This window comes from Rhopalosiphum maidis, chromosome 2, assembly GCF_003676215.2.
Source record: "Rhopalosiphum maidis isolate BTI-1 chromosome 2, ASM367621v3, whole genome shotgun sequence".
Lineage (NCBI taxonomy): Eukaryota > Metazoa > Arthropoda > Insecta > Hemiptera > Aphididae > Rhopalosiphum > Rhopalosiphum maidis.
The window spans coordinates 60288297-60316089 of record NC_040878.1 but is presented as its reverse complement, the minus strand read 5'-3'; the positions used below and the strand labels follow the sequence as shown (position 1 = coordinate 60316089).

General features: G+C 27.1%; 2 protein-coding genes across 3 annotated transcripts in view; both read left to right on the top strand.

The window, feature by feature from the left end:
* The window catches only part of LOC113553070 (monocarboxylate transporter 10), a 312565-nt gene that overhangs the window by 150775 nt on the left and 133997 nt on the right, over positions 1-27793 (top strand). The gene's annotated exons all lie outside the window — the stretch shown is intronic.
* LOC113553072 (glycine-rich cell wall structural protein 1-like) lies at positions 197-27781 on the top strand. Its single transcript, XM_026956211.1, has 3 exons — positions 197-526; positions 7929-8374; positions 27742-27781. Exons 1-3 carry the CDS (start codon positions 492-494, stop codon positions 27762-27764), a joined length of 504 nt encoding a protein of 167 aa, XP_026812012.1. The 5' UTR covers positions 197-491; the 3' UTR covers positions 27765-27781.

Below are 27793 nucleotides of genomic sequence, written 5' to 3'. Positions count from 1 at the left end.
GAAGACTACGATAATAATAATACGAAACTTCGGGTTCGGTATAATATTATGCTCACAAGTTCGGTAACCGCTTCGTCGGTGTTCGTGAACGCGTCGGCGGCGGGACACGTGCTCCGGCGGTCGCGCGACATTGGCGCGGTGTGCGTGTACGAAATCGTGTGGCGAACGCAGCAACAAGCTCTGCCGCGCACCGGACAGTCGTCTGTCGGCATCGTTGGCGCGCGTACACACCGCCGTCCAAGCATCCCGTGGTCCACGACCGTTGCGTTCCGATCCGTTCCGTCGTCAGTGTCAGTGGTGAATACGTGTGACAGTGTCTGTTCGCGACCCTCCGTCACCCATATTACCTCACTCGGTACCTGTTCGTCATTCGCGCGCGCTTGTCGTTAACGGTTCCGGCTGCGGCCGATCGCGCCCATGTGATATGCCCGGTTTGCGTCGTCATCATCGTCATCATCATCATCGTCATCGGTATCATCGAACCCGGCAGAATGATGGGCATCGGCGGCGACGATGACTCCAGCAGGTCGGTAACACTCGCGCGTTATTCAGTGATCATATTCTTTTTCTTCTCCTTTTTATTGATGATATTATAAACACGATAATATTTTCAACCTTTTTGATACCTGTACTACTAAAACATATACCGCGCGTAATGATACCGGACAGAATCGCGGTAACTGCAATATACCTACCAATAGTATATAAAATATAATTGTTTATTATATTATATCGATTTATCGTACGGTCGGAATTTGTTTTTACTATCAACATTTTTCGATTTAAGTAATGTATGAAACTTTTGGGCGTCGTCTGTTTGAGCGCGGGTATTCTTTTTACCTTTCAGTACCCATAGGTCACTTGAGCGTAGATTAGTGTAGGACAAGAATTGTTTTGTAAAAGAAAAATAGAAAAATATTAAGTGATTCATTTTCTTCAATAATTTCTGTGTATAAATTTTAAAAGATTTTTAAATTATTTATTAATAATAACGTGTATAATTATTATGTATAATTTATTTAATAGTTGTAATTCATTGATATTTGTATTGATAATAAAATTAACCATTTTTTCTATATCAAACACTTAGGTATTATTATTATTTTACTTCCATTACGAACTAAATGAGTTCCTTTATACTTAGTACTTATGAACATAAGCAGCAGTAATGACAATGGAAATGTTTTAACTAAACTTAGGTACCAAACAAATTATATCCATGTACAATATGTATATATTTTTGCGCAGTGTAAATAACCATATGAATGTAAACAATACACGTACTGAAAATTAAAGACTACACTAATGTAAACTTTTTAAATTCTTTTGGCCCGTGGAAATTATCTTTATCAATTACCTAGCGTGCTCAAAATTTGCTCGATTTATCAAATCTAAGAACGCTCAAACATTCGACTCCCGATCATCTAATATTTGTAGCATTTTTCGTTTCTTTATTAATTTGTTAATGTGTATAACGTTTGCTTCTGTCCGGTGTCGTATTGCATTAACCCCATACGCGATTTCGTATCTTCACCGCAGGTACTCCTGAATCGTTCTCACCGTTTGGAAATCGTCCACTTTGTTCCATCCGTAGGCAATAAAATGGTCGTTCATCGTCATATTCTTTCTCTGCCAATCATATTATTATAGCCTACTGTGTACTAAATCATCAAACGTGCGAGTTTGTATTACAGACATTCTCCTTGAAAAATCGAAAAAAAAGTAAAATCGTATAATTACTGAATTTATAATTTGTATCATATTAAGATACATACCACATTTAAGTAAGTTATAAAAATGCAATTATGAATTAACAGATTATACAAATATTAAGTATACTATCTGTAAAAAAAAAAAAAAATTCCAGTACCTACTGAAGTTATTAGTGATGACATTTTTCAAGGAAATTGTAATATATTTTTATAAAATCGTGTATTGTACACTTAACCTGGAGATAAATTCAAATTGTAATCAAATATATGTAATATTAATGCAATTGAATTTATTACGGTGCCAAAACCCTTTTTTAAACAATATGAAAGGTCAAATGGTTTTTTAGATGCAAAGTATAAATACTTGTATAATGGCGTATAGTGTATATTTTTAAAATTTGAAATGTTTTGTTGATACAATTTTTATGATTATATATGTAATACAAACAAATTTAACTGTATTGTAACAAAAACATATTGGCTTGATGATTTTCATCGAATACCGCTTTTAAATTCATCTTATAATTCAAATACGGGAATAAATCTACATCAAACATGGTCAATTTGAGCCAATAAATCTATAGTTTTTGTTGCGAATGCAATACAAACACTAGTTTAATTTATTTTTCATTTTTTTTTTTTTTTTTTTGGTTTCAATTGTGTACAAAATTCTATTTTTAAGGTCTCAATGTAAAAACCAAAAAAAGCTTTTTAATTTGTGTTTGAGTTTTTAGGATTTTTCAAAAAAATATTTACATTTAAAATTACTTTCTTCTTTTTCAAAATAAATATGAAAAAATGCTTAGTTAAAACAATATTAATATAATACAATTTAATACACCGTTCACAATAACAAAACTGAGTTTTTAATTTTAAAATATAGAAGTCACGACGTTAGTATAAAGGCGCCGTGTAAAAGTGAAAATCTGTTTATCTAGGTAACAGAATACATTTCTTTGGTATAAAAAACTATTGATAACTGATAAGTCATAATAGATATCATACTTGATATACATTTAAATGTCGTTGTCTAAATTATATCAAACAGTGTGTGTATATATATATATATATATGGCTGCTCATAATATGTTTTGAAAAAAATTGCAATATCACAGTGTCCGTCCGACGACATTCATTAATAAAAACAAGGTCAATATATTATGTGGTGGTCATAAAATATGGATAAGATCGAATAGACGCTTATAACGGGTTTAATACGTGATCTATGCTTCAGATGGATCATTGAGTAACGGTGCCCTAAGTCGCTTTCTATACACATAAGTGTATGTATGTATGTATGTATGTATGTATGTATGTATGTATGTATGTATGTATGTATGTATGTATGTATGTATGTATGTATGTATGTATGTATGTATATATGTATGTATGTTTATAGGTACACTGACTTGTCACACTACTACATTACATTCAGTTTATATAAATATATATAATGCATGTATTCAATTTCGTTATGTACAAAATTCAATAAGATCTTTGTTCTATGCAAATTACCAAGACTTGTTGACGAAAAAAATACGTCGGTTAGTTTTGATACAGATGTTTGCGAAAAAAAAAATAATAATAATTTGTTAGCTTTAAGAATAAACTTTATATAACATTGTATATGTTATACACAGAAAACGAAAGTGAAAAGAACATTTTTACTAATGTGATATAAATGTCTTTTATATTTTAAAATTTAATAGAAAGTTTTAACTAGTACTTTTTGTCGAATAATCTAGTAACAATACACCTAATAAAATAATTTTGGACTATTAATTCGTGGAGCATTTTTAAGATAATTACTTTGTACTGGTGCTTTTCCAATTAAAAATTATTTTATTAATTAAACTGTATACTATTGATTATGCATAAAAACAAATTTTATTTTATCTTCAAGTTGATCTGAACAGTGTACACAGATCCGAATTAAAGTTTTTTCAATTTTATAAAATATTAAATTTGATAGAATACCTGATTATTTAATGATATTATATCTTGAATTCTTGTCCACCTCTTTTAATCATTCAGCTATTTAATAATTTGATTTAGTTTTACTAAAGTAAATACATTTAAAATCTACCATATTATTATGTAAAATATATATTGTATATTATAATATAATATAGTTTATATAATAGAGATCAATGACGAAATAATGAAGTGGACCAGTAATAAATGCAACATCAAATAAAATATAGGTCGGTATACGTATATGATTTGTAACTTCTCGTGTTAATGATTTCTATACATATGCATATTGTATTTTATGAATACAATTACTATAACATAGATGAACAATGAAGTCTTAGAAAAAAAATTGAAATAATTTCGTTTTCATATGTATACAACTTTATATCGAGTTATAATCGCTTATTCGACAAATCTGCTTCAACTGTATGATATTGTAATCTATATTAATTGATAGTATTGCCTCTGTGCGTGTGGTGTGTATATATTACATTATAATATGTATCACTACGCATAACTTGCATGAAAATAATTAAAAATTCAAGCAAATTCGCGATCATATAAGTAAAAGAAAACATAGTTTGATTAGTTGCCCGAACCTGAGAGTTCTCGCGGCGGTATCCAATCGATAAATTATCGTTACAGAAATGGTGTATCCACAGTTACAAGATAAACTTGAATATTATGTACGCTCAGGCATGATTTACAAACGATACAGTAGATAGTTTTGTTCGGTAACGTTTTTGGTGCGTACGTCACTAATGCAGAAGTCGCATTTTTTTCGTATTATATATTATTGACGTCCGATTTTGGCAACTAAATCATTAGGTATAGCGAGATCCGTCTCATAAGCGTGTTCTTCAAGTATTAATTCGATAAATCATGAGAGAGAGAGAGAGAAATATGAATATAGAATTTTTTATATAAACTCACTTGTATCACAACGCTCCCGGCCATGTTAGACAGAACCGTATTTGACTGAAGGTTTATTTATAAGTTCCAATTTCGCCGTATGCGTTCGGTCGTTCAGCTTTCGTCGATGGTTAAAATTCGAGCTGAATATTATTATTGTGTTTTCTCCTTTCTGCTGCCGTTTTGTATTATAGTTGTGTAAGACGTGAGTAGGAACGCGACATTTATCGTACGTATTGTATTCAACTGTAGCTTCAGTAAATACAATATGTAATTTTCATCCTCAACACGTACGTAAAAATGGTAAATAATACAATAATAACAATACCTCAATGATGTTGACGGTGATATAAGATTGTTGATTGATAATGATACTAAAAAAATATACAAACTTATATATTTTATTTCTATATATATATATATCGATATTGGGGTGAAAAAGAAAGAAATTGGTTGAAAAAAATTATTATAACCACGGTATATAGTAGTTTTTGTCCCGTGTCGTCGCCAAAGGGTCTTTGAATTTTTCGAATAATCTATATGTGTTCACTAGGGCGTGTAAAGTAAAGAAAATGCACTTTCATAAATGAAATACAAGACATTATAGACATTGTTATACATACTTACTTACTTTAGGTATAGATGGTAAACGTAAAATTAAATTATAATTTGTCACGCTTGGGTGTATTTTTTTAAACATTAGAATCCTTTGATTTTTGGTATATTCCTTAATTTAACATCAAATTGTTTGTTATTGATCAACACACAAGTTGCTGATTTTTGTTATAATAATTATTAATTATTATAAATTGTATATTTTTGCAGTAATCAATAGATTTTAACCATATTTAATAGACATTTTATTTTATTTTATTTTATAAATAACTACTGTAATGTACTATATTATATTATATTATATGCCTATATATATTTATAAAAAAGTTAAAAATATTTTCTTTGAAATATTTCCTATAATTTTAATGTTAATAATAAACTATTATAAAAATTATTCCTAAGAATCTTAACTGTTTTCAATAAAGTCGAAGCAAATTACCTTTGTATGATTTAGGTAGATATAATTTACTACAAAATTAATACTTATACTCGTAAAATCAAGAATACATAGTTTTAAAATTAATTTTTTATAGTTAAAACTACTCATGAAATATTAAACTTGACTACATAATACATATTTTTATTTAAAATAAAACAAAAAAAAAAGATAGTTGAGTGTTTTGTTTTTGTATTATAATCACGGTTTCGGTATTTCCGGGTACGGGGATTTTATACCTATCAACTAAGATATTTACATTATAAACTGGGTATAAGTATATTTAAATATATTATAAAGTAGAAAAAACATAATATGTCTTATAATAAAATTAAAAGCGTAAGAGGTTTGAATAGAACAATCTATTAACTCCTTATTTACTTTATCGTAGTTATCGTACTTATATAAAATTTGTTTTTATACGTCCAAAATCATAATATTAATAGGGTTTTAAAAAATATATAAGAACTCCAAAATAGATTCTTACTTATATCATTTTTATGTCATAAAAATTTGAATATTTAACAAAAATCCTATTAAGTTATTTCACTACTTCAGATGAGATTTTTCTATAATAACAACAAATACAAAATGTATACATATGTTTAAAGATCCTAAGATGAGTTTGAATGAAAATATCGATTTCGTAATCTTAAACGAATTAAATGAAAACTATTAACATTTATAACGAGGTTAATGATAAATAATTACGTGGAAACTTAGATGACTGTTATCTTTAATCATAATTATTGAGCTTTGATAACACATGATACCAAGATGGTAGTATAGCAACGAGTGGTAAAATTCAAAACGAGATAAATATCGATGACAAAAATAGGGAATTTAAACATATTATATAAGGTTTACATTTGAAGGTTTAGGTAATTCTAATACATTTTATCGCTGGTCAGCGGTAATCAAATTTGGCCACTATAAATCGTGACTCCGTCTCCTTTTCTGTATTGTATTCGATCATATATGGTGCCAGCTCCAATATTTTACCACATCTTCCATAGACGAATGATTTCAGTCAACGGTTTATCGGTTTAAATTATGTTTCGATAACTTTTTAATATCAAATATTTGGTCAGAAGAGTAAAGTATAATATTAACTTCATTTAGTAAACACACCGTTCGTATATTGTTATATATGACCTTATCGTTTCAGCTGACACATTTTTCTCGAAGGCTGAGTCCATTCAGTTTAATAGACCTATATAATATGACACACACATCCGAAGCATAGAGACAAATATAAAATAAACCACTCGATCGGTGACTTGATAAGACGTGAGTTATACTGATCGGTAGTTGCACGTTTGAAACGTGCAGTGTACCACCATCAGCCGACACCATAAATCATTTCCACTTTTGTGATTTGTCGAAGTATATTATTAAATTATGTAATTATAGTAATAATAATAATTAATCCCGTGTATCATGATTTGTTGAAATCGCGCCAATATTCGTTCAAAATAGTTGCGCAGGTGACTTCGTTTACGGGGCAACAGCGTCTAGTGATAGTGATCTGTTTACTGAAATATATAATTTAAGACATTATTATATGACAAAAGTAGACGGTTTCTAAACGATAGGTGAACGATAAAAAATGAATAAAAAACAACTTACCTTATCTTAGATATGTACTCGTATAATTGTATAGGTGTTTAATTGACGTGTGCCGAGTGACTTTTTTTTCTGACAAATATTTTGTTAAGGTTTTTGGTTTTTATTCTCGATATCAGGATATATTTAAGTATTCAAAGTCAAACGTAGAAATAGAAAAACAAAAATTCTGATGCATTTATATAAACATTACTATGCATATTTTTATTTATTTCTTACTATACCTGTTTAAGTTCAATAATAATAATAATAAATACAAAATAGAAAGTCGAATCAACTATAAAAATAAATACAAAAAGATACGACATTGTTATAATAAATATGGGTTTTAAGTTAACTTTGGTGTTTTTAAAAAATAAATCAAAATTTATGCTTTTGAACATTTTGAGTTCCGCTTAATAAAGTAAAAATATTAGAAAATTCTAGAAAAACAGAAAAATAAATCAAAATACATTTTGGACTATGTAGGATTGGTAGGAAAGAGCGCGTAAGTTATATTATATAAATTAAAATATAGTTTCCTAAAGCTGGATAGAAGAAAAAAGTCACTCGTCATTGCATGTTTTAACTGAATGGCTGCTGCTGTATTCAAATAAATATGTCTGCATTTTTTTTTACGTTATTTTGTGCCCGGGGACGTGTATCTATTGCAGCGGAGTAGTGGTGAGTGTTGGCGGCGGTGTCATTATCGGGAGTATCGGCTGCAACGGAGGACCTGGTCTTTTCCGGTCCAGAAGCTTACCACATCTGTTGGGCAACGACTCGGGCGTGGGCGGCAGCTTCAGTGACGGCGTCGGTGGTAGTGGTTTTCCGGAAGGTGGTGTTGGCGGCACCGGAAGCGGCTTCCACGGCGTTGGAGGTGGTGCGCCATTGCCTGGCCATTGCAGCAAGTCGCAGCCCGCTGGCCTATCCGGACTCGGTGACATCCGTCAACTTGTTACGCTTAAGCAGCACTATTATCCTGAAGGTGGATGGGGCTGGGTGGTTGCCGTTGTGGCTGTGACCGCGCATCTGCTCACTCACGGACTCCATCTCGCATCTGGTGTATTTATCCAGGAGTTGGTGCACAAGTTCGGGCCCGGCACCGTGGTACCTGCAGGTACTGTATATACCACTCACATACCTATAATTATTATTTAGGGCTCTAAATGAAGTATTTAATGTTATGTTGCATAAAATATGATACTGGGAGTTTGGAATTATTTCATATTCGACTCAAATTGACTCCCTTGGTTGTTTTTTTTAAACATATTTATGTTTTTGCACAGATATTTTAATTTTCTTATACTAACTGATTTTTGGTAACGCTAAATCTATAACTTATTATGTTTTAATTTACCCGTTATTACTTTACAGTTAATATAGTAATACTTCATAATAAATAACAGTAAATTATATTATGTTTTTTTTAACTGAACATTTTAGGTATCTAACCCAACCTAAGATAGTTAAATTGAAAAATCTTGACGAAAAACCCAAAAACATTTAAAGGAGGGAAACACATTTAAACACATTTAAGTGGGAAATATTGAGTTTTTTTTTATTAATATGATCTTTATCTCCTGATCTCAAAATATTCACTCGAACTGCCTCTCATATTAGGTATTTGACCATTTGGTACTCAAACGAAATCTTAAGATAAATATAATATATCGAAGATTTGAATTTTATTTTTCATTAGCTATTTATTTCATGATTGAGGAAAACTTGTTACCTTATTTTATTTTAATCGTTATGAATATAAACTAAAGTTAAAGTTTTATTATACTTAAAATTATAAATAAAGTGAATGCCATGGGTAATTAAATAAGCTGAAAATGTATTTGTACACATCTTTTGTTTTACGTCAACTGTTAATAGATTTTAAAAACACGATTTGAATGTACTTATATATTCGAAAAACGTTGATACTAATTATTGAACAATAATAAACGTCCACGATATTGACTTATAATATTGGTGGCATTTTAGGTGTACCCAAATAGTGTACACAAAATATCTACAAAAATACCCGACGTTGTTTCGAGTAAAAAAAAAGTTATTTACCTCAATTTTGGAAGGTATTTGTGTGTACCACATTACATTATATATCCATGGCTAAAAATGTATGCTTACTAATATATAATATGCGCTGTATGATATACAAACGTATTTAAATGTAATTAAAATAATATATGCTGCCAAAAATGAGTAGAACTTTTTAACCGTTAACAAAAATTACTTATAAAATAAGATATTCGTGTAATTGTAATAAAACAATACGGTATAAGAGATATTGTTGATGATAGTGTATATATCTGTGGCTGAAGTGCCGTGATTTTAAATTAGAACAACAGAACAACTCTCCCCCAAAAGGAATAGTATATAATTGTGAGGGCAACTTATTTGGGGTGGAAAATCGTATGCCAACACGTCATTATGATCATGGCTTTCGTGCTAGGAATGAATGGCTGCAGGTAACCATTTTGATTTGTCATGCCACCTGCAGTGGCGACCACTGATATAATTTTGCATTCGACTTCAGTACGCGTTTTAAGCCCATCACAGTAAAGTAGTTGTGTCATTCGTGTGGTACGCGTCAGTCGTCATTATCATTCCAAACGAAATTCCTATTCGAAAATCGAACAGGCGAGGCAGGTAATAGCGCGGTGAAATGGATAATAGCGCGGGGAGGCGTGGGACCGCGACCGAATCGTCGAACCCCCTTTCAGATTAAAGAACCTTACGGGATATTTATCACATTTGATCCTCCGAACAGTCCTTCTAATAACCTCCACGGGCTTTAACGCCACATCACAACGTATCTAAATGGCAGAGGATTTTCATTATTCATTGAAATATACAAGAATATATAGTGTTTCTATTGAAATAAATTTTAAATTAAATTATCATCGTATAGTTTTTATTTTTAATTCAATTGTTGTACAATATTTTTTATTTATTCTTAAGCGTGGCTTTCGATTACGTTAAATATGGCTTATTGACAAAATTTTGACCGAAAAAATAATTTACCAATACAGAAATACACTATTAAAAGTTCCTCTAATATAAAAATATTTATCTCCTTATTTTACGAATTTTTACACGAGTATTGGTATAAATTGCTTACATAGAATCGCATTTAGTGAATAAGTAAATTACGTAACCTTTTCAAACGACAGACAAATGAGGTATAGGTTAAGAGGTATTTTTTTAAGTTTAATTCTAAAAAGTCTAGCTATACTTGGATTATTTAGAAGTTTAGAGTACTATGTAATTTGATTATTCCGAATTGTTTTGCTAAACACAATTAGATTGATATTATTAAACATTTTAAAATATTGTTACTAAATTTATACCAGTATCACACATGTATTATAGTTATGTTTTAGAAAAACTAGAATGTTTATGACTTTCTGAACTTTTATTTTACTATATTTATTGAATTCTGACTAAAAATCTGGGTTACATAAAATATAGTATGTTAAAAACAACCAATAATTTTGCAAATATTAAATTAATTTCTTAGATGTAATATTAAGGAAGTGTAAATAAATTTATATAACTATCAATAAATTTTACTATCATACTGTAATTTTTGGTAAAGTACTTTAAATTATAATAATATATTATCAACTCATCAAATATGATTAATATGAATATGAATATTTTATTTTTTGATGGTTTGTGTAATAATATTGTGTAATACATAAAAAGAATCAAATTTAGTTATTAGATTGATTGGATAACTGAAATAATAATTTAAATTATTAAAATAAGTTAATATTTTTACTATAAATTAGTTTTTAATTGAAAAATAATAATAAAAACTTTATTACAACAATAAATTATTAGTAGATATAATAATTATTATAATATTTAATATTCTATAATACGTATGTCTGAATACTGAGTAGTATCAAATTTATATATTCATTAACTAGCAAACCTACATTGCATAACAGTTTAAATTATTATTTTATAAATTAATTTACCTTTTGCTTTATTTTGAAGAAATTCGAACATTGAGTTTTAATTTATTTAAGGCTTCTAAAATATAAATTAGTTATTAAAAAATAGATATAGTATGTAAAAATAATAATGGTACAATAAATATATTTATTTCTCTATTTCTATACAATAATATCTATATAAATCTTTTATCAATTAATAAGACATGATTTTAAAACATTTAAAATACCGCTAGATTATAGTAGGTCTACTTACTAACAGGATTGGAATTGGAAACAAATTAGTATCAAAATATTTGCATCTTTGTTAGATGATAAACCGAGAGGCAATTCAAGTATAATATGAGTTACGCAATTTGAGTGACTCTCGGTTGCTTATTTTTTCAATAATATTTGAATACATAATCTTATTTTTCAAAATATTGACATAATAAAAGATCATTTTAACTACATCTATTTAAATTATTTGTTGAGAAAATAAGCGACTTATGAGTCGAATTTTAAGATGTATCTCACATAATTTATGTATGATTCAGCTGTATAAGACAATACAAAAATAAAAATAATTTGCATGTTTAATTAATGTTATATACCTAGTCAATAAATTGTATTAAATTTAAATTGTTGCACAATATAATTACTTGAATAAATTTCAATTATTTTCTTAATTTATTAATTTGAATGTAGTCAACAATAGAATAGTATTATAAATTTTAATGCGTTTATGTTTTAAAAAACTCTAACCATTAGGTCTTACTCATTTATTATAATAATATATTCATCGATACATTTCTAATAATTATATTTTAATAGCTATAACTTATGATTAACATTTTATAAATCAGTTTCTTTCTTACAATAATTTATCATAAATAAAAGCAACATGTTCGACGATAAAACTATTATAAAATTCAAATGCATGATGCACTTTGTTGAATACTATTCATAATATTATGTCATATTTTGTTATACTTGTGTAGCAAATGTATAACCAGTGATGGTTTCTGCAAATATAAACAAGTATGTGGTTTAACTCTCGTGCTCAAATAATCTACATATTTTATATAGACCGTATATTGATTTCAATTTATCATAATATTAAACTGGTTTCATTTCCAGTTTTCATGGGTTTTATTAATTTGTGTTGAAGTTAAACTGTACTTTTTATATTTTATAGACATTAAATAAATATGTATATAGATTTGGATTACGAGGCAAGTAACGTGGCCTAGTTATTGCAGTTATGAGAACATTTTATTGGCTGTTGAAAAATATTTTTCGAAAACAGTTGAAATTCTTATACCAAATATAATATACGATTAATATGCAAATTTATCTTGATTTTTGTTTTGTATATAATATATACGTATTTAAATTTCCATCGTTTTATGTTATTTTAAATTTTAATGACACAAAACATAGTAAATTATAATTTAAAAAATATATATTATAATAGATAATTATAAATGTAAACGTGATAAAACAAATTAGTTGAACAAAATTACTGTCATAATATTATTATAAGGAACATAGCAGAAAGGTTAACGTTGGGAAACGTGTTACGACTTGGTACTTGGTAGGTCAAACAGGTGAATATTATAGTTTTAGTTTTGAAAGAGCCGCGTTTCGTGGGCGCAGTGATTCGCTACGTCGGTCGGCCTGTAAACAACTTGGAAGGATCGTAAAACCGAAATATCCTTTTCCAACAGCCAATTAAATATTATCGGCAGTTTTTTCGTAACTCGTCGAGTTACTAATAAATGCATAATACATTATTAATTATAATATAGATATTAGTTTGATCGTTCTCCGTTGGGCGTACAAAATTACCTGTCAAATAATATCACATGAATTTAACAGTTAAATTATGTGAATCGGAAGGATCAGATTTCTATAGAATTTTTTTTATAAAAGCCAATTTTGTTTGCTATTAACATCACACAGTTATCTATTACGTATAGATGGCATACAATTGTTTGGTCGTCTTGCGAAAACGGAACGGACCATAATAATATAATATGTATGATCAATAATAACGCGCAATTTGTTATTATATCCGTCTCAAGACGTGCGTCCAAACGAATGTATAAATGTTCGTTGTTATTATTTTAATATCAACGTCAGTTAATAAAATGAAAAGCGACGGATGATTTATGCGCTCTCGTGGTGGTCGTTAAGCAACCGGTCCGGCCAAAAAGACAATAACACATACTCCCACTGGCCTTACTGTGCTGCCTGTGTGCGTAATGTATTTACAATTGAAACGGTTTAGGTGTATCCTGGAACAATAGTTTCGAAACCGTCGTCGGCTCCGGCTTGGTGGATTATCATAAAACAATATTATATTAATAATACACGACTTTAACAAGACATTTCGATGTCGGAGCATAAAAACATTAATAAACGAAAGTTATCAATTTTTACTTTTTTAAAAACAATTTTTTTGTACACAAGAAAAATCCAAAACGCGCGTTCGATACATAACGTATAATTAAGTATTATATCAGCGGACATGACAAGTAAAAACTCAATTAACATTTATTCGTATAGAACAACCGAGTAGAATATTATGCATATAATGCGTTTGAGATATAACTAGGTACGTTTTTTATTTATTTGTTTGTTAGTCCGTTTTCTCTGCTCGCCTACAATATAGTAATATTCAACATGATAACATGATTAGCCTATCATGAAACCCTAATTATTTTCCTTTTGGTTTGTTTAAATTTTGATTTTTTGTGTTGTGTTTTTGCCAAAATTTGAACGATTAATTTTTGAGTTTATGTTACTAAAGGTAAAATATCACAATAATTATTACAGAGGGTATTGAAGCTATGATGATTTGAAATTATACTAAATAACATTAGTCTACAAATATTTTATAATTGGTAAAAGTTATTATGTTTTATAATTTAATTAGAATTATATAAAGTATTTACATTTGTGTGTTTTATATTTTATTTTAACTTAATGTTAGTAAAATGTCGTCCGTAAACATATACGTTTTAATCACCTTGAAGCTATTTGTTAAAATTTCGACTTAGATACATCAACATAAATCAAACATGATTATTAATTTAAAATATTTGGTGTTTATTAAAATAAAATAAAAATAAAAAATAAGTTTGTGTCGATACTAAAAACATATTTATTAATATGCAAAATCTTAGTATAAACTTAAAAATTAAGCAGTCTTTAAGAAGACGTATCACACGCATATTACTCGTATTTTGTGTAATTTTGAAGTAAGTGTTAAACGTGTTACATTTTACAATACATTTAAAAATGTCCATAACTACTCATAAATTTAAAATTAAAATATTTAAAAACGCTTTTAAGAAAACACAGAAGATAATTTTGTTGTATTTAAATTTGATATAAAGTAAATTCACCCTTTGATTACAACTAACAAAGCTATAAATGAGAACTGTTCTGTTGAATAATTGTAATTAATAATTAATTTAATAATTAATGTTTATAAGACAGAGATAAGTGGATGAGACATTGTATTGGTACTCGAAATTCACAAAAATCAGAATATGAATAAAAGTATTACTAAAGAGTAAAGAATAAAAGGGTATTACTCTGTATAACATTCACTAGGTTAATTTACACGTCATTTATAGTTGTAGGTTTACATTGTTAACCAGTATGACGTGAGCTTGACCACGACGCACTACGGTATGGAGAAGACAGTAATTTAACGTTATTGCAATAGCCGTTAGGTAATAAAATACTATGTTCTCGCGAACGACTTTTCATTTTTTTTTCAGTGCAATGTATTATTAAAATATATTTCTTGAAGAATTTGAATGCGGGAATTAAGCAAAATTGGTTATTGTTAGTGAAATCTATTTATCATAACGTCGTCTCAAGTTATATTATTATAATAATATAATATAGTTCATAGCATGTCTCCGGCGTGAAAACGATAATGTGTAGTTCTAACGAACGTTGTTATTACTCGAGCGATAATGTATATAATTAGGATTTCAGACATATGCCGCGTCATATTATTCTTTACACCCGCACACTTGATTATAAATCGCTGTCGAGTGATTTCCACATATGTACCACTTTATGTTATTATTATTATTGTGCTGTCGTCAATAAAGTCCCGTGGTTTCATACGAGTATTATTTAATTTAAAAATAACGACGAATTAATTAGGACATTTTATTTGCGTTTAGCGAGTTTGATAATCAAATTAAATACATTTTTTTATTGAAAAGAGATACTTTTTCGAGGTCGACTACGAAATACTAACGTGCAATATGTATTTAACCGGTAATAGTGGAAGATAGCCAGTTCGTTCGAATTGCTGTCTCATGAGTGCGCGATAAAATAATAATATCTATGGTATGCCGCCGTACTAACGTCGCTGTCGGGAAACAATTATTACGGACAGTCGGTGAAAACGATTTTCTTTATTTGGGCACATGCAATAATATCTTAACATTTATATTGCAGTCGAAATCGTCACCGTCGGCGATGCATACTTGATATTATTATACTATTAATACGGCTGACTAAAACGAACGATAACAATAATAATAGTTATAATGGTAGTATTAGTTGTTATAATAATTCGTACGTGAGTCTTAATGCAATTTTATCACATAATTTTATATTATATTATATTATTGTAGCCCGCCTACAGCACAGTAGGTATATAATATTAGGTCGATCGCTGTGCCATTCGTAATAGTATGGTCACTAATACTCAATTATTACGACAGTCGGCTACTGTTGTATTTATATTGTATGACTGCGGAGGTAGGTTTTCGCACTATGTAAGTCATACGTATAAAATATCGCATGTGTCGTAATGCGTTGAGCGTGTTCTTCCACTGTTAGGTGGGTACAATACGCACTTATATTTGTATGTGACGAAATTAAATACATTTTATTCGTTTGACGATTTCATCGACATTTTGAATTTAAAAACCAAGAGTTGTAGTTTGGGAATAATTATGATAAAATACTAGCTTAAATTTTTTTTTATATAGTAGCACCTGTATACTTATTGATTCTGTAAGATCGTTTAACTAAAGAAAGTATAAATAGTATTTTCTTATTATGTTTCAAACTTAAATAAACTAGGTTCATTCTAACTTTAAAAAATAAAACTAGGCATACCAAAAATATACTGAAATTACATTATTACAGCAGCTATGAGCTCAACTCGCGTTAAAAAAATATATTAAATCCTGTTTTTGTCGAGGCTGGTTAAGTTAGTCTAACCGTTAAACAGATTCGTTTGAGATTTTCCTTTTAGTGCCTATAGATTTTTTTTCTAACCAAACATACAAATTAACTAGCGTATTAAAAGGCATTTATTTTTTCCGTAGAACTATAATGACAATCATTGAAGTGAACTTTTTTTTCGTTTTGTTATACGTAGTGGTAAATAATCAAAAGTAGTAACTTACAACTACAGAATATTGATTTTTATAATAGTTTTGTAGTACACCTAAATATATTCTAGTTATTTTTCTATAGATTATTTAAAACTCCTGTTTCCTTGTTTATCCTTTAATAATCAAGTTATTCAATTTCTAATTTTTGAATTATTTTGGTTTATTTATAGAACACATTTTCAGATAGTTCAACTTTTTTTAATATATTTTAGTAAGTGTGCGATGGTGATGCAATCTAATATTTTCCAATATAAGAGAAACACCATTTTTACTAAATTATCAAGAAATTTTTTTTAAAAAAACGGTGCATCTAAATTCAAATTTTTTAAAGTTTCTAGTTATTAAACTTTGTGTTCTAAAGATAATAGTTTTCATTAATGGTTTTGCAATTTATTTAAATATAATTTTCAGTCTAGTATTTAAAAAGCTTACTTATTTAACTAAAATATTTTTATAAATTATAAAAAGCAAGTACATTATTATTAATAACTACAATACATTTTAATATTATAGTCCCCCCCTCTATATATTTCAAATCTATTATAATGGATTCACATTATCCTTATAAGAGAAGAAAAAGTTTAATATAGTATAGAAACAACAAAAGTTTTTGTACAAAATCAAGTAAAAATGGGTTTCTCTTTTGATTAATAATTTTATAACATTATAGGACGTTACTTAAATTGCATAAAATATATAATCATTTAAAAATAATATGGTCATTACAGATTATTACAAATTAAAAAAGTAATAGGATTTAAATTAATTCAAAAAATAAAAATTTGGTCGAAAATTCTTAGTGAACTTGTACATATTTATGTATTGACTAATTTTAAAGTATGAAACAGTTCAGTTGTTAATATTTAAATAAAACATTACTCGAATTTTATACATGGTGTACATAACTTTTTTTAAATTTATTACCTCAAATCTCATAATATATTGCTTGATTTATACTATATAATGATCATGCGTTTTATGGTAATAGTGATATTTGTTTTTACTTTGATGCATAGGTTCAGGCTTCAATTATAAAGAATAATAATACATTTTGTCTACACAAAAATATGGAATATAATATTATTTAGTAAAGATATTTGCGGGTTTTTTATGTAGGTATTATATTATAATATATGCTATATAATACTATAATCCATATTTTATTTTTTTTTAACGATTTTTGTCCGTAAGTCAAATATAATAATGCATATAATGTGTTTTGTATTTTAACACTTGTATGTATTGTGTACTTTATAACGTATAATATAAATGTATATTATATTACAAATTAAAGTTAAAAAAAGTATTCAAGTTAGTAACCGCACTTCTATGTAGTAGGTGTCAAGTATAGCTTGTCATTTATAGTCGGCGTACAGATGCTAAATCATTGTATACAAGTAAAAACGATTTTGAATGAAGATAGTCTACCAAGGTTACCAAACAATTATTTTTATAATAATATTATAATTTTAGCAAATTCTTGTATTTTTCCATCGATTATTTTAAAAGTAGTGCAAATTTTTACTTTTAACCCACTTTAGTACAAACTGGATAAATTTTATTACTAGAAACTTTTTTAAAAGTTGAGAGTTTGAATCTTTTTCTATTAGAAAAAGTGTTTTCAGACATATACACACAAATAAAAACACTTATTATCATCGTAAAATCAATATCTATACATTCATCACTTAGTTCAAAGTTTAAAAAAAAAGTCAAAGTCAAAATTCTCATAAATATTCATATTAGTATGCTAATTTGAGCTGTGTCTAGGTAAAAAAAAATATGAAGTCGAATTATTTCATCAAATTAATAAAAAATATATATTTAGTTGCAGCGAATATTATAAAAAAACAGCAACTATTGAATAGATCTAAATTGACAACATTTATAAATATAGATTAAAATTTAAATATTTACCGGTTCCAAGGCAGAATTCATATTAACTTAATTATTCTATTGGAATCCAGAGTTAATCGAAAATAGTTTTAGCGGTGAATGAAAATAAGAACTTTTAATAGAGTGGATATGAATAATGTTTCTATTTTAATAACGTCACGCTGAGTTGCGTACGTCGTTTATTTTGTTGCAAAATAAAAATTAGATGTTTAGATACTTCTCGTACATAGTGAATGTTCACGAGTGTATGAATGTAGAATAGATAAAATATGATTTATACCGGACGTCGCGTACACGGTGCAAAACGTTTAGTGTCGCGGTTACCAAACCAAGACCTAGGGCAATAACAATTGTGACTCTAAAGATATTATTATGTTATCTGATCTAGCCGCTAGACGTAATCTCAATAATTTTCGGATTAATGTCCGTTTTATGCAAAACACGTTCTTGTTATTGTTCCGCGCGTTCCTTCCGTAGTTGGTCAAAAAGGAAAGAAAAAATTTATTGATTGATAATTTACTGATTGAACACGATTTAAACAGCATTCGGCATACGTGTATGTTAATTTTTGTACCACGAATGTACCTATCTCCTTGTAGTATTTATAATGTACATTATAATATAATAAGTAGACCATAATTTTTAACTATATTTTTCGTATTAGCCTGCAGTATATAGTGTAATAATAGTATAGGCGGGTGGGTTAAAAGATTGACGAGAAAATATATAATTTTTCGTTGATGCAGACAAAGTTTTATAACACCTATTATATTATTCGAAAATTAGACTATGCATAATTTTAGTAGCGTATTTTGGTTATATAGTCATTATATTAAAATGATTTGATTATAATCACTTTATACATCAGATAATTTTAAAAAGTATTATAACGATTTAAGCATAATTTACGTTTAAATATTTACTCGTAAAAAACCAATTGTGTAATTTATAGTAAGTTTAATTCTAAAAAAAAATATATATAAATAAAAGTATGATACTAAAGTTATATTTGAATGAGTCTTCAGTTAATAAATGTAAGCATAATAACTTTTAATGTTGATGGGTCTATATAAGAAGTACATCTAAAATGAAAGTAAAAAATTATTACAAACTTAGCACTTTTCTTAATAATATTTTTTTTTATATAATTTTTTACCTTTTAACCAATATCCTTCGCGTAAAGTTATGACTTATTATTTTGTAGTCACTTATAAAGTGATTTATGATCGTTCATAATTCGATGAATTTTAATGAAAAAAATGCTAAAAATGGTTTCTATAAAAATTAATCAATTATGGATATTTATTTTTTTAACTTTATATTGTCTTAAACAGTCCATCATGCCCGTCAAAGTATCGTACACATATCACAAATTTATAATAAAATGGACTTGCTTGCCTATTTTTTTAAATGTATAATAGGTACTTTCACAATTTATAACATATCACTCGTATAATTATAATTAAATTATAATTCTATATTTTATTCCTGATTTTCAATCGTTTTTTTAAATTTGTTTTGATCCACAATACATAGATCTTTACGAATAAACTCGTAGAAATAATTTTAACACGTTATATATTTCTTACACGATAAAGTAAAATAAATATCTACAGTTAAACGAACATTAAACCGTAAATATTACCAATACGTAAGGTAAATACTGTAAAATGTTCAACTTGTGTTTTATAGGTTCCGTTTTTACACCAACGTCAACGGCGGTATAAATCGAAACACCGTTGCATACAAATGGTCTACGATTAAATATATGGGGCCTAAATTTACCCGTATATTGCCGGCATAAGATTTACTATACAATACATCTATTAGCCATTTTCCAAAATCCGTTTTGATCATAAACTCACTCGGCATGTGTAACGAACAAATAGCGTATACATTTTTGTTCTTTTATAATATAATATAATAATAATAATAATACGTATATTATCTCGTTTATATCGATGTCCGGAGGATGCGTATAGATCTTTGCGTGCTTTACCGGAAAACATGGTTTACTCAGAGTATATTATAGTCGGTTTAGAAAACGTTAAATCGTATATAATAGAAGTAGGCCTCGCGTTGCTTACACTATATTTCTCGTCCACTCTTCGGTGAGTTAGTGACATAACTAAGCGGGTGTTTCCTGTTAATAATATATCTGAAGATTCATATTGGACGGTCGTTCATCACGAAACAGACGACAAGTTCAATTTAAGAAGTCTATACAACGTACTTTTAACGTTTTACTTGGTTGTTAAGTTTGATTTATCGTCTGGAGCTTTCGTTTTGTCGTCCGGAATACTATTGTTTTTTTTTTCAGATTTAAGCTCTAAGATTTTTAACCTCTCCACTGTAGATAGACGAGTTTGATTTAATATTAAATTGTTGAGTTTAAGTTAATCTCTAACGTCGCATTGTTGCGATACAGTAATACACATTAATTGAAAATTCTGTCTTTGACAAACAATCTAATTTATTATATTATGATTATGATTGGGTTCTTAAATATAATAACGAACATTTTTTTCCAGATATATTTTTTGTGTACGTCACTGGATTTACGTTGTTTGTGCTACTTTCAAGTGGTATTATAGTTTGTTGTACCTATACGTATGTTTTGCCCTACTGCAACTTGCAGTAAATGTCTTCCAAAGCCCGGTCTTTACGTTTACACTGCAGTTACCCATATTGTAATCGAACAATTTGCTTAATCTTCAACGGACATCTTTACTGTACTCCAGGTCCGTAGGAGATATGCACGTACCATTGTTTAGCAATTTGGTGACGATAATACAACACCAACTCCACATTATTACACTAAACGTTTACGAGAGCAACAATCCATAATATCCAATAATCTATTCGTGTGATTCCACTTAATAATACAGATATAGGAATATTCCCGATAATATTATGTTTACTTATAAAAAAAACATTGAATAATCAGTATTTAATTTAAATTTTAAATTTAAAAAAATGGCAATTGCTTTTTGTTATTAATTGTTTTTAATTTCTTTAAAATTTGTATAATAATTTTTTTTTTTTTTAATTCAACAATTCGCATTGTTACTGTTTTTATATAATCAAAAAATCTGAAGAGATTAGTTTTTTTTTGAATATAAATAAATAAAAAAAAATAGTACATTGTTATTTAAATCAAACATATTAATTTTATTTTACGTATGTTAATAAATTTGTGTTAGTTACTTCTATGCAATTTTTAGTTTTAGAAAAATTGTGTTTCATTATATCAAATCAAATTCTTTATCACATTTTTTTCATTAATTATATTATCTAATATTACAACCCTAAATAGACATTAATAATGTTGTGTATGTGTGTGTGTATATATATATATAATGTTTATCTTATGAATTTCAACCATTACAATAACAACAATGGTCTCTTGAATTTGTGGTAAGAAATACGCTTTTATGGTTTGCAAAAGGGTAGTTATGTGTAAATGTGCAATAAATGTGTGATGATACACACATAACTCTAGAAATTATATTCGCATTGAAATACATTTGGAAATAATCTTTCGGTAGAAATATGACTTTTTGAGGTCTTTTATACAAAGCTTTTGGAATTTCTATCCATCACTTGTTTGACTTCCAACTAATACAATTTCAAAATCTCATTTCGCCTAGTTTCATTAAATATTTGGACAGCAATTTCATTGTCATCGTGTGATTTCCTAATGTTTGTCAATTGTTGTAGATTTTAAGTCCTTATTGTTAGTTTCTCGGTTAGTTGATTACAAATATTCCTGAAATCTTTCTGTAATAAATATTGTTTTACAAAATATTATGCACGAAAGTTCAAATAATAATATTATGTTGATTATATATGATAGTCGTGGGGATAACATTTTATTGGTGCGAAAAATATAACTTCTGAATGTTAACTTTGTTTTTCATAGGCAAAATTGGAGCATTTTATGCTCCCATTAAATATCCAACAATAAACAAAAGTTCGGGTATTAAGTCTTGATATTATTTTAGTTGTTAATAATGCATACAACGCATTAAATACAGTTTATACATAATTTAATAGTTGTAATATATTAAGAAATATTTAAAAAATTTTTTTTAATAATTTTTAAAATCATTGATAAGATATTTAAACTAATATTCAACGTGAATCTAAAAAAATTTCTGTAGCGTTAGCCTACATTATTTTATTAACAGTTATTTGTTTATCTTACACCAATTATTCTTAAACAGCTGTACATAGAATCTTGAAAAATTAGATGTAAATCAAGTATCTGTTGTTACATTTTAAATCCATAAATATAAGGTACACAACTTCTTTACTGACTCCCTAAAAATATTTCATGGAAAACCAATATTATATACATATAATCGTAACAATATAATATAATTAAAGCTTCAACAAAAAAGTTAAATTTTATTAACCCACAATAAAAATATATTTATCTATATTTTTAATAGTTATGTATATTTTAGTTGTGAAAAATACTATTCATAATAATTTATTACTTAAATTGTTTATCATGGATATAAATTTATTGTACTATCTAATATCTTATCAGATTTGTGCTTAATTAAGTAGCTTTGGTCATACCGAGTTTTTCCCATTTTAAAAATTTCGTATACAGACAATAGGAATGTAAATTTGTATTATTTATAGTTAATAGTTATCAATATTATTAATGTATTGCGTTCAGTAAAAAATGTCAGTTTTAGTTTTTCAGTATTCAAAGCTATACGGATTTTCAGCTATATTGACCAAATAACCTAATTAAGAAGACGAGTTTACATTAAAAGTAACTAACTCAAACAATTAAGTTAAATAATTTAATTAACCCTTAAAATATTTCGTTAGCATTCTTTGTGTGTATCCCCTACGTTGTTGTATCAATAACACTTTTAAAGGGCAAGAAAATAAAAAAACGATTAAAAACATTACTCATTTCTCACCAATTTATATTTTCTGTTTTGAGCATGAAATATAAATTTGTAAATGTACTTCTATATGAAGATTCAAAAAATACGTGATGAAAATGTTTAAGTGGGGGAAAAAACCATAAATTTAAAAATATACTAGATTGTCATAGGGTCTCAGTGTGTATTTTATTGGTCACGTTTATTGAATTTAACGGTGTTGTAAGTTGTTTGAAACGCTCTTTCTATATCACACTTTGTGATAAACATCTGAGCAGCCAATTTTCCTTCTTTTCCTTTAGCTCTTTACGTTTAATTTCACTAGCATTACATGTCTGTTCAATCTCTATTCTAGGTTTCTTCTGCGCATTTTTCGATTTGCATAAGTATATCACTTTAAATGTCTGTGTAGATTTAAGTATACTTGAGTGTGAGACGGGGGTTGGGTGTTGCACTACTCTCATAAATTCTGTTACAATCTGAAACCACCGGCATGTGTCAAGGACTAACATTACACAGAAAACCTTAACAAATAGTCATATGGACATTAGCATTTTTTTGTGATACAATTCCAAACCGATTCGCAACACTCCATGTTTGTAATTTTGTTTTATATGCTATCGTTTACGATAATGCTGCTATTAAATTGCATTTTGTGACATAATATTTTCATCTTGTACTGATATGCAACTTAAAAATATTATATTAAATAATACAATATTTGTATTGATGCTATTATTATATGTATAGCATTATATATTCATATAATTACAAAGAAATGTTTATGATTAAATGATGAATTATAATTAGCCACTGATTATTAATATACATAAGTTATTATAGGTATTATATATTTAAAAATCATTAACAAAATATGATTTAATTTTCATAAGTATTATAAGCCTTTCTTGTTTACTCCGTTTTAGTTAATGGAGTAATCTAAAACTGTATTGCGTTGATACCGAAATTAATTTAATTTATTTATAGGTTTACCAATATATTATTAAAAAAATATAAAATAATAATAATAAAATTGATAGAGTATATTATTAAACTAAGTTATTATTTAAATCAATATTGACGAACGTACTATGTATTTACAAGTTGCGTAAACGATAACCGTCTTTTTCGAAAATATTTAGGTAAAATGTTACATGTCTGTTGTAATTATTGTAATACATCATCAAATAAGAGAATAGAATATGAGTATAGTTTTGTATCACTATTTGCACATTATCTTATTAAAGAAATAATAATAGATAATTACTCAGATTACAGTATCATAACACAAATTAGTGACTTTATTATACACGTAGGTTAAATTTTATTCAGATACCTAATAGAAATAAAACCACAGTAAGTATTGCAAAGACTGGAAATTAAAAAGGACTAACCATAATTTAACGCATAACTCTCGAATTTTTGAAAATTTAAAAATCGAGGAATAGTAAAAAAAGCGTAAATAAATTTAAGTACGCGTTTTTTTTTTTTAATAAACCAATTATTTGCTCGAAATGTTTTTTCAAACTCAATAATTTATTATTACTGAAAATTATAAAAACACCCATACAGTGATCTATCTTATAGATTTAGTATTAACGCTGCTTTTTTTTTAAGTTTTCATTATTTTATTAAATTGTTTTTCGTGACGTTTAAAATAAAATTAAGTTTAATACAGTGGACATTCTTTGCACGTTTTAAAATATGCTTTTTTTGAAATACCACAGTAGCGTGGGTGTATACTTTTAAAAGCGATTTTGTGAGGAAAATTGTTTAAGTAGTTTTTTCATTTAAAATGTGTTGTTAGTTTGCAAATTAATCATCTTTAAACTATAATTTTAACTGTTTGGAATAACGTAAAATGCAGTTTGATAGTTCTAGTCGACTCTATGCTACTTATAATTAATGAACTTATGTACTAACTTATGCTACTCAAATATATTTTAAAATATTTTTGATACAGCGAAAATAGTTTTTATAAAAAATATAATTTTTTTGATTTTATTATTAAAATTAGCGAACTTTTTGTCATCGTTTAAGTTACACATCTGATACACTGCAATTAATTTGAGAGCTACTTACTATTTTTATTTGTTATATCTTATATAGACATATCAAAGATTTTTCACATAAACAAACTAATTATAAAATAAATTTCTGTCTAACCTACTTCACTGTTCAGATTCAGAATAAAAAACTAAAGTAAATTTGGTAAATCTTTATAATTAATGATGGAGTCATTTTTCAAGTAAAAATCCATAAGTATTTTCAACTGTTTTTATAACTAATTTAGGGTGCATTTATTTATTATTATTATTATTTTTTTTTTTTTATAAATCTAATAATAAATATATTATTTTGTAATGAAAAAAAAATTTCTTATACGTTAAAATTATATTTATTCTGGTTCTGTATGAAATACAAATTCCCATTTATAGATAATTGTATATATTCTTCGATTAAACCTGATATTTTGTTAAAAAAGAAAGTAAAGAACAATAATATGATCTTGTTGTGAAATTCATAAAATAATATATGTATCTGAATTGGTATAACTTTCCTAAGTTCAAGTACATATTGTGAAATTAGGTGTACAATACATTTAATAGAGTACGAAAGGTTCCCTCTTGACGGTCCACATTAATTAACATCTTGATTTTTTTTTCAACAGTTACGTACATTTTTTATTTTGCTAATGCTTATTTGATAATTTTATTATAATAGATTCAATTATAAATACATTCATGGCTCAACTTAATTTATACACCACTCCCTTTGAAATACGCTACTGGATATATCTAATTTTTAGATATTTTACTTGAATACATATTTATAGTTTTTATTGAAACTAGAATGTTTTAATCATTATAATTCGCCCAATACGCTATTTCATTAATTTTTAACTAAAAATATTAAAATAATGGTAATTGGTAATATTTATTATTCATGCGCATAATTTATTTGATTTTAGATTGAGTTTTCATTTATTGTTTTTTATTTATTTATTCATTTATATAACCAAAGTGGAGTCACGTTTTTTTTTTTTAATAGTTTATAACACGATTAAAATTTGTAGATTTTTATTGTAGGTTTGTTAAACATGTAACGGTAATTATTATGCCTTGTCACAACTTAATTAAACTACATACTTAATGTTGGATTATTATACTCTTGTGAATATATATATATTTTTTTTAATCTAACAATAAAATTATAGCTTACTGTCGCAACTTATGTGTTCATAATTAATATTTTTAAATTCATTGGCATATTATTTTTTTTAACTCAATTTTAACCGTTAAATCGTTATAATTACTATCAAAACATCTACTTATAGTTTACATTGTTTATTGATATTATTCAATCAGAATAATGTTAAAACATATTATTCAGTCTTAAGACACAAACAAATAGCTAAATAACATTTCGACATATGTCAACTATCATTATACTGTTATAATGTAAACAAAATAAAATTTCAGTATTAAAATGCTAGTAAAATGATATTATTTTGTAAAAATTATTAAACTGTAACTACGAATTTATATTTCACAATTATTGGATTAGTAATATTTTAATTCAAGTATTACGAGTATAATAATTAATTATGTTATAATTTTATAATAGTTTTTCAATATTTATGTATTAACGTTTTTAAATAACATGATCTAAAATTAGTTCGATTTATAATGCTTAAATACATTTCTATTTTTTTATATGTAGATGTTATGATAACGCCTTTTAAAATAATTTAAAGCAACAATAATCACTTTCAAATATATTATGATATATTGTTATTCTTTTTATACTAAGAGGAAATTAATACATAAAACTAATTAATTTAAAGTTTAAAAATTATTATTATTATTAACAATCAACAAAAGTTATTGTCAACCACAGCTCATTTTACGCAGTACAAGTTATCAATATTTAAATGTTTCGTTATAATTTATTTTTGGTTAATATTGATGTTAAATGATAAAGGTTGTTTAATTATTGAATCCATAACATCATGTTCCTTTACCCTATATATTACTATTTCCCTTGCATAATGGTTTATTTATAATACTATACCAGTCTTTCTCACTGGTGCCACGTTTTAATCAGATTATTGATTATCGTAATTAATGAGAATTTTGTGGTAATGAAAGTGAAATTTATTTCTGAATTTAATTTTAGGGTCAATATACAAAACTCTATAACTGACAAAGGATTATTAACACATCAAGTTAATTTTAAAAGAAAAAATGTATTTTATTTTCAGTGTTTTTTCAGTATTTTTTTTTTTTTTAGTTATTGTGTGCGGTTTGCGTTGAGTACCCTCAAGAGTACGGGCCTAAATATT